Genomic DNA, 15612 nt, shown 5'->3' on the forward strand with positions numbered 1-15612 from the left:
AGAGCCTGACAGCAGTCCTGCCCAGGCAGGTGCTTTATGTTCATTTCCCGAATAATTCAATCCGCTGATTAATTGCTCCCCTCAGAGTAAAAGGGTTGGGACGTCAGCACAAGGCCTGCAGGAATTCAAATCAAACCACATTAACATCTACTGAGAGTGACTGCCAATTTAAAGTTGATATTGTCTGTCTTTCCTTGTGGGGAAAGGAAGCAGATTATGCTGGTGTAAATATGTCGTTTTTTTTTTTTCTTTGAAGTGTAGGTTACACATATTTTCACATCTGAAACATGCAAATGCACACTAGTGGTACGCAGAGTTGTTGTAGTCATTTGAATACTCTCTTTGATAGTATCTAGAAATACCTTCCCTCTGAGATTCAAGAAGGAAACCAAAGTGAGGGTGATTTTTATTCATCATATTTTGAAAATAAATATTTAAATCGCTTCATCCAATAATAATCACAATGTATCTTTAGACATCGGCACAGATATCATCAACAGAAAATTAGCTTGAGTCATTTTGTGTTAAATTGTGAGGGTCCATCTGTGTTTTTGCACAGGCTGATGTGGAAAAGCATTTGCAAAACTTTGCTAAAAAAAAAAGAAAAAGAAACAGAGCACAGCTATGGGAAATTGAGATCAGGTTGTTTTTTTTTTTGTTCTGGAAAACCAGATAACAAAAAAATGCATTACATAAATCAGACATTGCTGCATGAACAGCTGTGTATTTGTCCCTGGTCACACATTTATCACAGTGTTCATTTTAAAAGCTGAAGGATCAAAGATGTCACATGAAAAAAAAGACAAAAGCTCAGCATGAAAGGTTACTGCTGACATGTCATGCATAAATGATAAGGACTGTAACAAATGGCAGCAATAAACATGTCAACTCAATGGCTTGCTTCCTAAATTATAGCCTTATTCATTAGTCGGCCGTGATCATTAGTAAAACAGTAATAAACTTCTTCGCGATTGTAAGCATTCAGAAAGGTCAGTCTGTGAACAACATTAGTGAGGATTGTCATATTAGAAAAATTACACAAATTTACAAAGAGCCTCCCTTAAAAAAATATTACAAGTCAATCCGAAAAATGTCCCTGCTGGCAAACACTGCATTAATAATACTCACAAAAATAAGACATAGAGGACTAATAAACACATCCTAGTTGGTGCTGTGATCAATATGTGACCTGCATGTCAGTGATCTCAGCGTCAGCGCTCTGGTGTTTTCTGAAACCATTGTCCTCGTTCGTCATTGTGCTATCGTTAGTCTGTGCATAACCAGCCCTCTTTGTAAACACGTGCACAGTTTTCCAAACTGCTACAGTCAATCTGGCAAACCAGCATCTGAGCCATCTGGCCAGAATAGAAATTTACTCCCACACAACGATCGTCTGTCTTCTCTCTACCACCCGGCAGTGGGAGAAGTTTCTGGTAAACACTTCACATTACATGGACGGGGAAGGAGGGAGCCTGAGTGGGGTACCAGTGAAGGGCAAAGAGAGGAATGTTTTACTGTAGTGTTTTTGCAGAGTCGCATTCTTTTAACTGCGTAATAGTCACACCAGAGAGGTTATAAACGTAAATGTGTTGTTGTTGCTGTCACTGACGAAGTTGATTTGGCACTGCTCCAGTCTGGCAATATCCCCGAGGTCCAACTCTGATAATAACTGAGTTGGGTCAGTGTTTGTTGTTAAAACCTTCTGTTTTTCATGCTGCTCCTCCACATCCTCCTCCTCCTCCTCCTCCTCTCCCGCTGCCTTCTCATCTTTGCTGTCCTCATCATCCTCCTCCTCTTCCTCTGTGATAGAGCAGAGGCGGGTTGCACACCCAGTGTTGTCGGCAGGCGGTCTATAGTGGCACTGCCCGTTCAGCAGCCTCCTCAGGGGCATCAGGGGCACCGCTTCCTCACCCAGCAGCTGCTGCTGGCAGTGCCGGAAGTCACTCTGACGCTTCAGCCGTTTGAACTCGCTGAAGGCAGAGGTTGCGTTCTGGTAGAGGCTGTGGGCGATGGCCTGGGCCTTTTCCGATTTGCTAACTAGGACGGCATGACACCGGAGCACCACCGCCATGTTCTTGACCTGGTGTCTGTAGATCCAGGCCAGTATTTTGGGCCGGCACGGGTCAGCACTGCAGTAGGTGATTCTGTTCAGAGAGTAAAGATGAATGGGTTTCTTTTTCCCGGATTTGTCAGCACTCATCCGGATCCCTTGTGGTCCCACTGTTAACCTCATCTTGACACTCTCTTCCCCATAGTTGCTCCTCGCCCAGATCTTGGCCACTGCCTCCTGGGTGCAGCCGTCTCCCTTAGCCGTGATGGTGACCACACTTCCCAGGTAGCGCACGTTGTAAACAGGCTCCTCTTTGTTCAGTTCCACCTTCTGCCGTTTGGTATGAAAGATGCTGCCCACCCAGTCGAAGGGGCAGTCGGGCAGCAAGTCAGGACAGGAGCGCAGCAGGGAGGAGAGAATGGATTGGTAGGTCAGCCCCGTCCCCAGGCTCTTGGGTTTACTCTTGGCCTCGTCCTCCACCAGAACAAACTTATTCCTTCTCCAGGGCAACATGGTACGAGAGGAGTTGGAGCGAGTGAGCCCCTCTGCCGCTGCGTTTGCTCTCGTCAGCTCAGGCAAGAAGAGTAGGAGAGCCGGTGTGCGTACGAGAGTGAGAGGAAGAACAGAAGAGAGAAGCTGCTTTGTGAAGCACAGAAGAGAGACTGAGGGCTGCGAGCCTCAGCCTGTCTGTTCCCCTGCTCGCTCCTCCTTCCTCTCCTCCTCCTCCTCCTCCTCCTCCTCCTACTCCTCTTTCTCCTCTGCTGTCTGCACCATGCAGCGTTGATCAGTGCAGGAGCCTTAGCCCAGTGTTCAAGCACCCTCAACCCCCTCCCTGCTTCGTTGTTTTGCTTCCAAATGGCTCCCTACCAAAGCATTATTTATCCGTCCAGCTTTGCACTGATGTATCACTGTATTGATGTTTCTGGTAAATCTGAGGAAGAGGGTACATCGCCCCGTCATTCTCTGTCAGGGGGCTTATGTGACTACTTGTAAATTCTGGTAAAAGTCAGTGAAGTCCACAGAATTTAATTAAGTCTTCTTGTTTACTGCAACGTTTAAATGTCCATAAAATGATCTTGTTAGTAGTGATACTTTTACAGATTGAACATATTGGTCCTCACTGTGAATTTACAAATTGTCTTCATCTTTAAAGAAGTTAAAGGCACAACCTGTGATGCTGGGCTCTACTGTTAAAAGCCAAAACACAAGCTCAAAACCTGGTATTACTGTAAATTTGCTTGATTGGATTGGATAACACTGGATAACAAGCAAATCCAAGTCTCTACTGTTCTCTCTAATGCTCTAAGAGGTTTGTTTACACCAGTAATTTCACTTGTGAAAGACACAAAAGGCAGAATTTACATATGTGGTACAATTTCTTGAAATATATATGTGATGAAAATACTTCGAATATGTGGTCAGAATAATTACAGATTGGACTTCCATTAGAGATGGATGACATTATTCAATAATTCAAGAGCAACTCAAAGAGCAAGTTACAGCTAAAGAGATTCAGAGGATGAAACATAAAATATGCATTCGAAATAAGGAGTCCCAGTGTATTTGTAACGGAAAATGTATTCTACACACTTCTAATTTTTTACTGAAGTCATGTACCTCGTTGTGATGGTGAGCATATAAGTGTGCTGGCATTAACATTTAGCCTCTAGTACAGCTCTAGACTCTTGTTTCATATTTAACCAAGATTTAACCAAGATAAACAGGTTGAACCATAGACTGTTAATAAAGATATAGCAAGATGTAATGTCACCCATTGGTTTGTATTGGAGCCGGTTTGAAGCCGAGAGTTGCAGCTTGTCTGTTTGGAGCCAGGACCTTCCAAATAAGGAGTGCAGGATGTTGCCTTTCATACTCTGGAAACATGCCCCGCTACTCGAGACTGAAGTGACTGCTAGCTTACTGGGAACACTGAGCTGTGCACATTTGGGCTTGTTAGCTACTTTAGCTAAATTGTACCAAAAGGGCAGGCATCATAATCAAGATTAAACTTACTGAAATATTGCGTCAATAGTCGGACTCAGTGCGAGTCCCGAGCCAGGGAGAGCAGCAGGTGAACCAACTGTCAATCACAGCTGTCAATCAATGCCCACACTGCAGACATCAACGCTACTATTAGTCTTAAAATCTTATTAACGGTGCAATAATTTCCAAAATGATCACCAGCACACCTTTAACAGGGCCTGAATTCAGTGATTGAGACCATAAAAACTCATAGAAAACAATTATTGACTTAATATTTCTAGAGAGAAGTTGTCAATTGTGTTAATTGGAGCCAGTGTTCATTTCATTGATGAATAATTTTCGTCATAGTTTTCGTCAACAACATTTTTTCAAAATGAGACGATAACTAAATAAAAACTAATTTATGATATCTTTCGTCAACAAATAAAAATCTGGATGAAAATGTTAAGGAGAGACGAGTTGGAGATCAGTCATATGAATAAATTAAAAACAACAAAATTGAAGCAACATTTGCAGAAAAGTCATCCCAAAATTCATTTAAAGGTAAGTGCACTTTAATGTTTTTTTTCAAGCTAACGTTGTTTTATCAGCTAACTGGTGTGTTTTCACTAAACTTGTAATACAATACAAGCTAAAAGAAACCACTGCTGTCCTGTACTGATAAGAGAAATGAATGACCCAGAGTTGCTAATCTTAGATAATAAATTAAAAGACTGATTGACACACTAAAGATAATAAAGTTTCACTGTCCTCAAATTGAAACAAATATGTGACAAACAGAGCTTTAACACCAACACACCGACGTGTCCAAAAAACATAATGTTAAACTTAATGTTCATGTTAATGTTACTTAATATCAGACATATGAGGGAGGGGGCTGGGGTAGAATAGAGACAATTTGGAGTCATGTGTGCTTGTGTATGAGTGAGAGAAGGGAGGGGAGGGGAAGTTAGGCGGTGAAAGAGAGAAAAATTAGACAGAAGACCTCCGATGACAAGAATGGGCCACTGATTGCAAATAAAGCTAGTGCATCCCAGCAGAATATTTCAACAGCTCCTCTAAGTGCTTTTAAGTACAAAAGTGACTCTAAAGAACAACATAGAAAGGAGGAGGGCATAGATAATGGATTGAGCGAACAGGATTACTGGTCACGACTGAAGACTGAAGACTTTGTTCTAATGACAGAGACAGTAGAGTATATCTAATTACTCAGGGAGAGTAGGCCTAATGCTCATTGGCGTTATTTCGTTATTGTCTGAGATGGTCTTTTGCAAAAAGCAAAGCCATATTCTTGATTCTTTTATATGAGACTTAATTTTATATGCTTTTGATTTTAAGACAAATAAATGCATGTTTCATATCATAACAGTTAAAACTGTGTCTTTGCAAATTCAAACCTTAATATTATTCCATAATAACATGAAAACAGATGTTTCCTATCTGTCTATAATGAGTTTGTAGAGCAATCTGTTTATATACAGAAAATTAACTGGAAATTCTAGAGAAAAGTTTAATTAATGCATTTAATTTAACTAAACCTGTTTTGGTCAACTAAACTATGATTATGATATTTATTCAACTAAAACTAGACTTAAACTACACAATTCAGATGACTAAAATATGACTAAAGCTAAATGGCATTTTAGTCAAAAGACTATGACTAAAATTATTATGATTCAGCATCCAGTGGCCTTCAGTGGCATTGCATTTTAAAGTACTTCCACATTTCAAACCACGGTAATTACCACCTGGGTTAAACATCACCAGAAAAAAGCTTTATGTATGCTACATGCTTTAGTTACTGTACTGCTACCAGATTTATTGTGGATTTATTGCAAGAGCAGATGTTGTATGTAGGAAAACAAATCAAATACATTGTCAATGAACATTTTGCAATATGTTCTTTAAGACAATCCATCATTATGTTGTTAAAAAACTGGACTGCATTACATTTCCCTAAAAACATAACAAATTAGAAGTAGGCAATATAAAAGTAATTTCTAGCAGACTTGGTTGAAAACTACAGAGCAATGTGCTCTAGAGCATGATTAAGAGAACATCAGTGAACATCTTTCGTATATATATTACTTTTTTTGTCTACGTGACTGGCCGACACCTTATAACGAGGGTAGATAAAAGGCGGCTGCTCTTTCAGTGGAGAAATCTGCTGCAATGAATCAAAATAAGTATCATATGTGTCTCCTACCGAGGCTGCCGGGCAGCATGTACTGAATTGTCGTGTGTAGATGGTGGATGAAGTTCTCTACCGAGGAAATGACTAGAGAGAAATGGAAGTTAGTTACTGTGGCAACACTGAAGAGTAAATGTCTGTTTTTTTGTTTTTTTTTTGGCCCTGATGTGTGCTGTGAATGAAAGAAAAGCATGAATAGGAAAATAAATTGAATCGCTTTAGAGGCACTATCTCATATGCAGATATGATTTATTCCAATTATTATTAAGGGAGAGAGCAAATCTGGGTGCAGAACTATTTTGCATTTCTTTTCTGTTACTCTTCCTATATATTTAAAATCTCAATTGTTCTCGATGGCTCAGGATGCACACTGAAAAGGGCTTCTTAGTAAACCACGCACATAGCCAGAGTTTATGTGGCCAAACCAAAGATTGTTTGGAAATGGTTAAATCTGATAAAATGCTTTGGGAATAGTCTGGGCAGTAGCCATAAAAGAGATGCTACCCTGTAAAAAATGATGAAGAGACTTTTGCTTATAGTCTAGTTGGAGTGAATAAAAAATGGGACCATGATATGGTCTAGGATGAGCCAGCATCTTCTCAAGTCTCCAAAGATAGTATGATGGAGAGGCCTTATGCAAACAGCTGTGGTCCCATAAATCACCTCTGTGATGTGAGATAGCTCATCTCTAACCACAGAAGATTAACGCAGATTCTGATATGCTAAATTGAAAAAATCCATCATGTTTTGGCCTTTACAGAGATGGATGCATGTATTCAGTGTTGACTTATCTGCCATTCGAGTTATCAGCCTGTATGAGAGGGTTGTTCAATGAAATTAGGAAATGTCTCGAGTCTTACGTGTAACGTGTCCAGTCGTTTATCTCCTGGCTGTCAGTTTAATCTGTGTCTATCTCAGCTTTAATGGTGACATATCAAGCGTTTTGTGATTTTCTGTTATTGTATACTGTTATAATGTTGGATTAATGGATTTCTGTGTTAAACATGGTTACAAAACTTGAGGTTAACAAATGTAAAAATGCTCCCTGCAAGTCAAAATCCAGGGCTTCAAACTGCTCTGAACACTTCATTTAAAAAGTTACCTCTACGTCCTCCTCATGACAATGTCAGATTGTTCATGCATGCCTACAAATAGCCGTCCTTTCCATGGTCTATTAGATTATGGCTCAAACATCGCATTGCATTGTATTTGAGAAGTTTATATTTCAAGTAAGAACATGAAAAAGAAGTGAAATTCTTATACTATAGTTTGTTTACATAGCTTAAAGAACTGCCTCGGCAGCCTCGGGGGAGCTGGTCAATTATAACAGAGAGGCTCCTCAGGAGGGGGCCTTAAGCTGAAATTATAGTTTCCGCATCCGTGAGTCTGTGAGGGTCCACTAGGGTCCACTTGACGTAAATTTCGTCATTAGAGGGTGAGCGCGTAGGCTCTGTGCGGACATCCGCATACCTGCAATTTGTTGTGTCCGTGTGGACCTGTCCGCACCAATCCACGTAGTCACAAAGTTGTGTTCCTGTAGACATCGATCTACTGCACATGTGTGGAACACGTTCTCCATGCGAACCCCAGGAGGTAGTATAAACACATTAACTACCCGTCCGTGGTGTCCGCAGCTGTCCGTGTGGGCATCGATTGGGAGTATAAATGAAACTTAAAAGAGACAGTAACTAAAACAGCCTGTTTCAGACAGAGGCTGAACTGAGGGGCTGCATAAATAAGGACTTTTTTAAAGGTAGTCCAGTAGAGCCCCTGAATAAAAATAAAGACCTGGAAATGTGCGTGATTTGACCCCTTTAAAGGGGTGTGAAAGTATGAAACAACGTGTATGTAACAAAATGTTGGAGCTGTCGTAAAAAGCAATACAATATAATTATCTCTGCAAGCATTCAATTAAGACTATGTTGGTGTGAACAGTGAGGACTGAGGAATATCAGGAAGATCAACAAAATTATTTTTTTATGAATTTATTCTCTCAGACGGAGAGTTTGGTGCATTTTAATAAATCTTTCTGCATTCAAAGTGAATGTTAGGACAGAGTTTTAAAAAAGTTCAAACCACTTTCTTATGTTTTCGGTTCAAATCACCAACAAATAAACATGTTTAATCCTGTTGGAGAACTAGCAGTTCCTAAATTAGCATGGCAAAAACATACTCATTATACAGTCCAATCTCGTGAAGTGTTCATCAGCCTTTTCCATTGGAACTAATGTCAATTTAAAGCACTCAGCAAATGCATCAGTGCTTCATCATGAACTCATCTGTAAAAAAAGGAGGGGGGGGGTATGAAACAAGACTAAAAATCTCCATCCATGTTATCAGCTCTGTGAGGCTATACTTAGGCATAGTGTTGCTTTGAGTTTAATGCTAACATCAGCCTGCTAACATGCTCACAATGACAATGCTAAAATGTGGATGTTTAGCAGGTATATTTCCCCTCGTCACTGTCTTAGTTTAGCGTGTTAGGCTGCTAAGTTTGCTAATTAGCACTATACAAGCAGTTGAGGCTGATGAGTTTTGATCATTTTGCAGTATTTGGTCATAAAAGTATTGGACAAATTAATATTTTGAGCTCAAAATGGTGCTAGATGAAGAGTTAAGGGATCACCAAAGTTATGTTTTGATACATGGTGAGGGGGGACATGAATTTTTGTACCAAATTTGATGACAACCCACCTGATAGTTGTTGAGATATTTCCCTCAAAACCACAAATGTCAACTTCATGGTGATGTTTGTGCAAAAATGATGGGATCACCAAAGTCATTAGGAGACATTGTCTACTGTTGGAATGATAAATGTTTGTACATAATTTTGTACCAATTCATCAAGTAGATGTTTCAGTGGACCTGCTGGTGGTGCTAGATAAAGAGTCAGAGGATCACCAAACTTATTAGGATTTATCCTCTGTTGACCATAAATGTCTGTAAATAATTTTATGGAAGTTCATGTAATAGTTGAGATATTTCAGTCTGGACCAAAGTTGTGGACAGATTGAACGGCTTTACCGTCACTAGAGATTGTTTTCAGATGAGCAACAGTTTTGGAAACAGTTACAAACTCATTTCCAGCTCACCTCTGACTCCTGATTCATCCTCATTCTGTGTAACTTCCTCCCTCCCTCGCCTTCCCTTGAACATGAACATCCGTTATCAACTCACACAAGCAACCCAGGGGGCAGAATGTTATCACAGCGATCCAATTACTTTTATCTAAATGGCGCCCAACTCTCACCTCCCAAATTCTTCTCCCTTTTCCTTAGCTTCTTTCCGTTGCTCTTTAAGACATCCTTTTAACCGGGGCAGCGTATGCTACATATTTCTGTCTTGCAAGGCAGCCTAATTGAATTGGGTTCTCTCTTCATCACGCTACAGTTACCCAGTGCAGTGTAATCAATGAGAGGGGCCTGGCAGAGAGGGTCCCAGCTCTCAAATGGCTGATTTATGGCTGTACGTGAGGGCAGCAGCGAGGCAGCACGGCACACAGTAAAGAACGAGAGAGAGGGAATGATGACAGAAAGGGCTACTGTGCTCATACATCAGACTGCTGCTATAGATAACACGCCTACACCCAATCACAAAAAAAAAAGATACTAGTTTCACAAAAATGATAAGGGAATGTCATGAGGAGTTTGAAGAGCTGAAGTCATTTCTTTGTTTACAAAAAGAGGAATTATAAGCCTCAAGGGATGGAAATCAATACCATCTCATTCCCATCCTATAGATTCCCATCGGCTTGACCGAATACATAATGCAGTTCAACTGAATCATAATTTAATGAACAGGGAGAGCGCAGGACATTAGGTACAGGAGCCTCATTCCCTTCCTTAATCAGGAGAACGATACAGTCACAGGAGACCAGCAGGTCAACTCCCTCTCATTTATTCTTATACTTCGGCACGGGGAGAGTGCTGCTCTACAGTAAATGATTTATTAGTTTGCATGTAAGGTCAAAGAAAAAATAACAGCCAATTAGCTAAGAGAAATTAAAATGAGACCCAATTAGAGCATGTTAGATTGAATTATACATAGCTGCAGTTTTTGATCAGGATCTGGATTTGGAACGCTTGAAGGAAAAAAATAATTAAAACATTTTGGGGGACACACATAATCACTTTCTTGCTGAAAGTTAGATACCACTCTCATATCTGTTTGTTAAATATGAAGCAACAGCCAGGAGCCGGTTAGCTTAGCTTAGCATAAAGACTCTGTCAGTTCTGTCTGAATGTAACAAAATCCTCAAAAAGCTCACTAATTAACACGTTATATCTCGACAATTTAATCTGTATAATTTGTGGTTTAAACAGGGTTTATGCGCAAGAAAATTTCATGGCCAGGTGCTGTGACTCCCGGTGGAGACTCCAGGAAGTCATGTTAATTCATGAGCCTCATTTGCACGTATTTGGACTGTTTGTGTTTATTCGCCTCAAACAGCCAAAAACATCAGCTGGATTGGCATCATTTGGCATGGATGTGTTTTAGCATCAGTTCACATCACCCTGGGCAAGTATGCGTCTAATTGCGTCAGTTGCTTGTTGCTTTTGGACACAGCCAGGCAAGCTGGAAACAGAGCTACAGTTAGCCTTTATGCTAAGTTACAATAGCCATTCCCTGGCTCCAGCTTCATATTTAATGGACAGATATAAGGGTGGTATCAATCTTCTCATCTAACTCTCAGCAAGACAGCTGAGTGTGCTGTTTAGAAGCACATTTTGGATCTATGCTCAAATTCAATGCTTCATGAAATCTACACTTTCTTTGCAGTAGCCCTTATTCACACAGTTCATGTGATAATAGCAGATTACCCTACATTCAGTATGATTGGTATTCAGTGTTTCATCATGTGTCAAATGTAAATAAATATGTCAAGTTTTGAAAGACAGAATATGACAAACCATGATAAAGTCTGTGCCAGATAGCTTCAGTATACATCCTCTGCTCTTGTTGGTTAATCCTCAGAGACAATCCTCCAAGCTGCCAGCTGATTTCAATATCTTCAGGAACTGGGACTTTGCACCAAATAATATGCTTTTCAGTGGGACAGTAAGCAGATTGCATGCTTGGATATAGCTAAGAGGTATGAGAACTGAAATAAAAATCTTCAAATTATTCCAAATGGATTTCACATGAAATAATGTGCTTTTGAAGTTTTTTACCTAAAAGACTTTTTGATGCATACTTGATATTGAAGGTTTGAAAGGCCTATATATATATATATATATATATATATATACTCAAAAATGGTGTTAATCAGATCAGAATGGCCGAAAAGTTAAGAGTGTGCAGAAACTTCTGGAGAGTTATAACCAACTTTCTCTACTCCTTCATATGAAAGAAGCCAGATAATCAAATGTGACATTTGAAAAGTTAATCCTATGCATGCATAATAATAACAATTTCTTCTGGTCTGCCCTGAATTACTTTGGCATTTTAAAAAGGAGCTTACACAATTTGTAATTTCAGCATCTGTGTGGTAAATCTGACACAATATTACACTAAATATATGCGACTGGTGTGTGTTTGGGTTCTTACTGTGTACTGTGACTGCATAGACTCTACAGGGAAGAGTGTTTTCGGATGTTGCACATGCAGACGAGGGTCTGTGCTTATCTCAAGCAGTCAGCAATTTCCAACTGTCATCCTTTTTCGACGCTACAGGATTCAGAGGACACATATGATGTTCTTCTCGCCTCTCGTACTCCTCCCATAAAGCTGTTGCCTCCATCTGCTGTCGCTATTTCTGTCTGTTTGAAGTACACGTGAATGCGTGTGAGGCAGACATTTGAACGGAAGTCATTATGTGACAGACACAAAGAAAGTAAGGCAGTGGGAGGTTTACGTGGGCAGAGGGGTTACTGGGTCTGCAAGGTACACTCTGTCCACAAAACAAGGTGACTAATGTTGAATAAAAGCCCCGAGGACATTTCTGTTCTTTTACCGGGGTTGAAAACAAGGTTGCACCTTTTCCCATCGGAAGCAAGTCTCGTAGGCTAATCATTCACATGTCAGGTTGATTATGTCAGACTGATTCTGCCAGAAGAGTTTTTTTTTCTGTGGCAGCTATTCCTGTTACATTATTGAACATCTAAAATTTTGAAGGATAGCTCAGAGAAGATGGAAGTAAAAATTTACAATCCAGTTATATTTTCTCTTTACATAAAACATTTCAATGGCAAATCCTTTCCAAAACAAGTAGACTTACGGTGTTTTATAGTGTTTTTGTGCACTTAATTGAAGGCAGAGACATCAGCCAAAAATTTAGAGGCCCTAAAGTGAATGCAATGATCGTCCACTGATTCCTATTCTTAAACACCTGTGATTAAATAAAATTTCATTCCTTTACATTTGGCAACCTTCCTTCCTTCAAAATTCTCAAAAGGTTTACATTCGCTGCCTGCTTTTCAAGGTATGTTTCCAACCACCTGCTTTTATATGCACATTTTGAATTTGTGCATCATTAAAAGGAAGAAATGTTGGCATCTCCATTAGTTCAATTGTGTAGCATGCCATCACATGCCCCCAGCATTGACGATTCTGTACAGCAATGCAGAAAAATCATCAACTGAGGTAGACGTGGACAAAGCAGATTGAGCAAATATGACTACATGAAAAAGTACATGTGCAGCTTCTTAATGGAATAGTTTAAAGTTCTGGGAAATATGCATATTTGCATTTTTCCTCGAGGTTCATATGAGAAGATGTTTTCATCTCATGTCTGTGCTTTAAGCTCGGAGCCTGCAGGACATGGTTAGCTTAGCTTAGCATAAAGACAAGAGGCAGGATGAAAGAAGCCCGACTCCCTCCAAAGTGAAAAAAAGACACCCACCAGTACCTCTAAAGCTGTCCTATTTACATGATGCATCTCAGTTGTGTAATCCTTAACCACCACACAAACAGAAATGTAAAAATTACAAATAGTGATTTTAGGGGGAGTTATTGTAGCTTTTTCTTAACATCAGTAAATCTAGCCAAAATTAAGTGCATATAACCATAGTAATAAGTACAAATTCAACATTTTCATCTACCTCCTGAGCTACAGCCGCCCACACAGTAACAATGACAAGGACATGATGGAAACCTTGATGAATTGCTGCAAATGGTGGATTCTCTTTTATTCCACCTTTTCATCCATTGTTGCTTATTTAATGAGCAAACTGTCGTTGTATAACCGACTGCCGTTCTCTGTAACCTTACTAAATGTAAAAACTGTATGCTGGCTTCAGATGAGTGAGGAGTACCTGCAGAATACCACTGAAATCAAGACAAAACTCAAAGCAGCTCTGCTTGCACTGACGCAGGCTATTATTGACTGAAACTGGCTGCTGGTTATTTGCTCCACAGTTCACTTGTGGGTAATTCACTCACAAACACTGTGCAGTACCAGTGTTTTAATGGACTTCAATAGGACAGTTTTGACAGCTGGAGATCCTAGAGCAAACAAACAAACAATCTGAAATGGTTTGGGCTAAATGTAGCCAATATCATCTGGATGTCTCTGATTCCTATGTAAAATCCATATGGTGCACTCAAAATCTGTAGACCACACCTGGCATTAAGGGCAGATTCAGTCAGTGTTAGAATTGCATGAATTTTTAAGTAAAATAACATTTTAATTTCAGCATTTGGCTACTAAGAATTCAACAACTCTGAAGAAATACACCATACACATGATACAATGCGCAGAGAAGCAGTATATAAAAAGGCAAATTCAGTTGAAATAAGGAGGAGGAGGAGCAGACTATCAGAATGAAAGGCTGTTTTATCTACTGACTCATACTCTGTTTTATTCTGTCTGACAACAGATTTGTTTTTTATCCAAATGTAATTGTGTGCATGAGTGTATACTGGTGGGGATTATAAGTGGACCTAAAGTCATGGTTCGGGTTAGAGTCTAATGTAAAAAAAAGCATAATCTGTATGCAGCCTGGGTTGAACCACTAGCTGAGAAGGTCAACTCAGGGCAAGACAACCCTCATACCCTCCAGGTGGCTTATGGGTGCTCCTTCACATTTCTATGGGTTGGAATCTGTTTTAATTTTACTACAGCTCTGGCTTTATGTCCTCTGCAGTGGCATAAGAAGAATGTGTGAATGGTGCAGCAGGCAAATTAAATGTGAGATGGAAATGAGGAAAAGGAAAACACTCTTAACACCAATACAGTCAAATTGGAATTCTCATTTTAAGTCTCCGGCATAAACTGAGAAACTAATTTACTGCTTAGACACAATAATGAATAATAAATTCTTGAAGTGATGGGCGGTTTACCAATTACTTAATAATAACTTTATAAATGGCAGTTACCCAATAATTCATTAAAAACAATTGGACTGTTCTTTCATATTTCTGTTGGCACATACTTCAGAACACAGAGGTGGCTTTTTATATGAAGCATGCTGATTTACGCAGGTGTAAGTAATAACATTAATAATGGGTGCATGGCTGAATGGCCTTCCCAAAGGCAACAGAGCTATCATTAAAGATAGTAGTTACATCTGTGTTTTTCCTGCTACGACACAAAAAATTCCAGATTGCTAAGATGCTTGTGCAGTGTGCAAGTTCCATACTACATACTAATGTGTAAAACTATGTAGTATATACTAATTAAGTCATGGACTACTGTCTATGATAGAACGTCACTCAAACTGTGACCTTGGAATAACCATAGACTGTATAAAAATAATGAACATAGCTACCGTGACGTCACCCATTGGTTTGTGGACTCGTGTTTTAAAGCCTCGAGTTTGGCATTTTGACCGTCACCATTGACCGTCTTGGGTTTTTGGAGCCAGAAGTAACCATATTTGGATGAGAGGGTGGAGCTTACCCTAATGCTATCTGCTAGCTTGGTTAGCATGGTGCATTTACAGTCTATGCTTAACTGTGATAATGCTAATGCTAATTTTCGCTAATGAAAAACAGGCTTAAAAACATTAAAACAAAATGTACTTACCGGAAAAGCTGAACATCCGACTCCTTAGAGGGTCTTTTAGTACATCCAAACGCTGAACAAGACTTTTTAGGCAAACAAAATGTTACAATTAACTTTCATGAACTGAAAACACATTTAAATAGTGGTAGCTACACTTATACTCTGTGAATCTGGGATTATAGCATGGTTACGTTACCGAACCAACACTGTCGCCGTAGTAGCGAGTTGTCAATCACAACGTAGCCATGCCTTAAAGCCTACGCTGCTTTATCGTCAAATTTAAATTAAATGGGACCATAATTTACAAAATGAACATCATGATGTATCGAAGAAGACTTGAAACTAGCGATTGAGACCATGAACTCATTAGGAAAGTGTTTACTGTGGTAATAAATCAAATGAGAAGTAAGGTCATTTTCTCATAGACTTCTATACAATTGGACT

General features: G+C 39.6%; 1 protein-coding gene across 1 annotated transcript; it reads right to left on the minus strand.

Annotated features, from left to right (window-relative positions):
- Positions 1 to 405: 405 nt before the first annotated feature.
- Positions 406 to 3845, minus strand: fam43b (family with sequence similarity 43 member B). Its single transcript, XM_042409565.1, has one exon. The coding sequence runs from the start codon at positions 2561 to 2563 to the stop codon at positions 1559 to 1561; it is 1005 nt and encodes a 334-aa protein (XP_042265499.1). The 5' UTR covers positions 2564 to 3845; the 3' UTR covers positions 406 to 1558.
- Between the last annotated feature and the right edge of the window lie 11767 nt (positions 3846 to 15612).

Source organism: Thunnus maccoyii, chromosome 4 (assembly GCF_910596095.1).
Source record: "Thunnus maccoyii chromosome 4, fThuMac1.1, whole genome shotgun sequence".
NCBI lineage: Eukaryota > Metazoa > Chordata > Actinopteri > Scombriformes > Scombridae > Thunnus > Thunnus maccoyii.

Excerpts from the sequence above, each read along its gene's own strand:
- fam43b (XM_042409565.1), bottom strand. The coding sequence starts at position 2,563 with ATGTTGCCCTGGAGAAGGAATAAGTTTGTTCTGGTGGAGGACGAGGCC.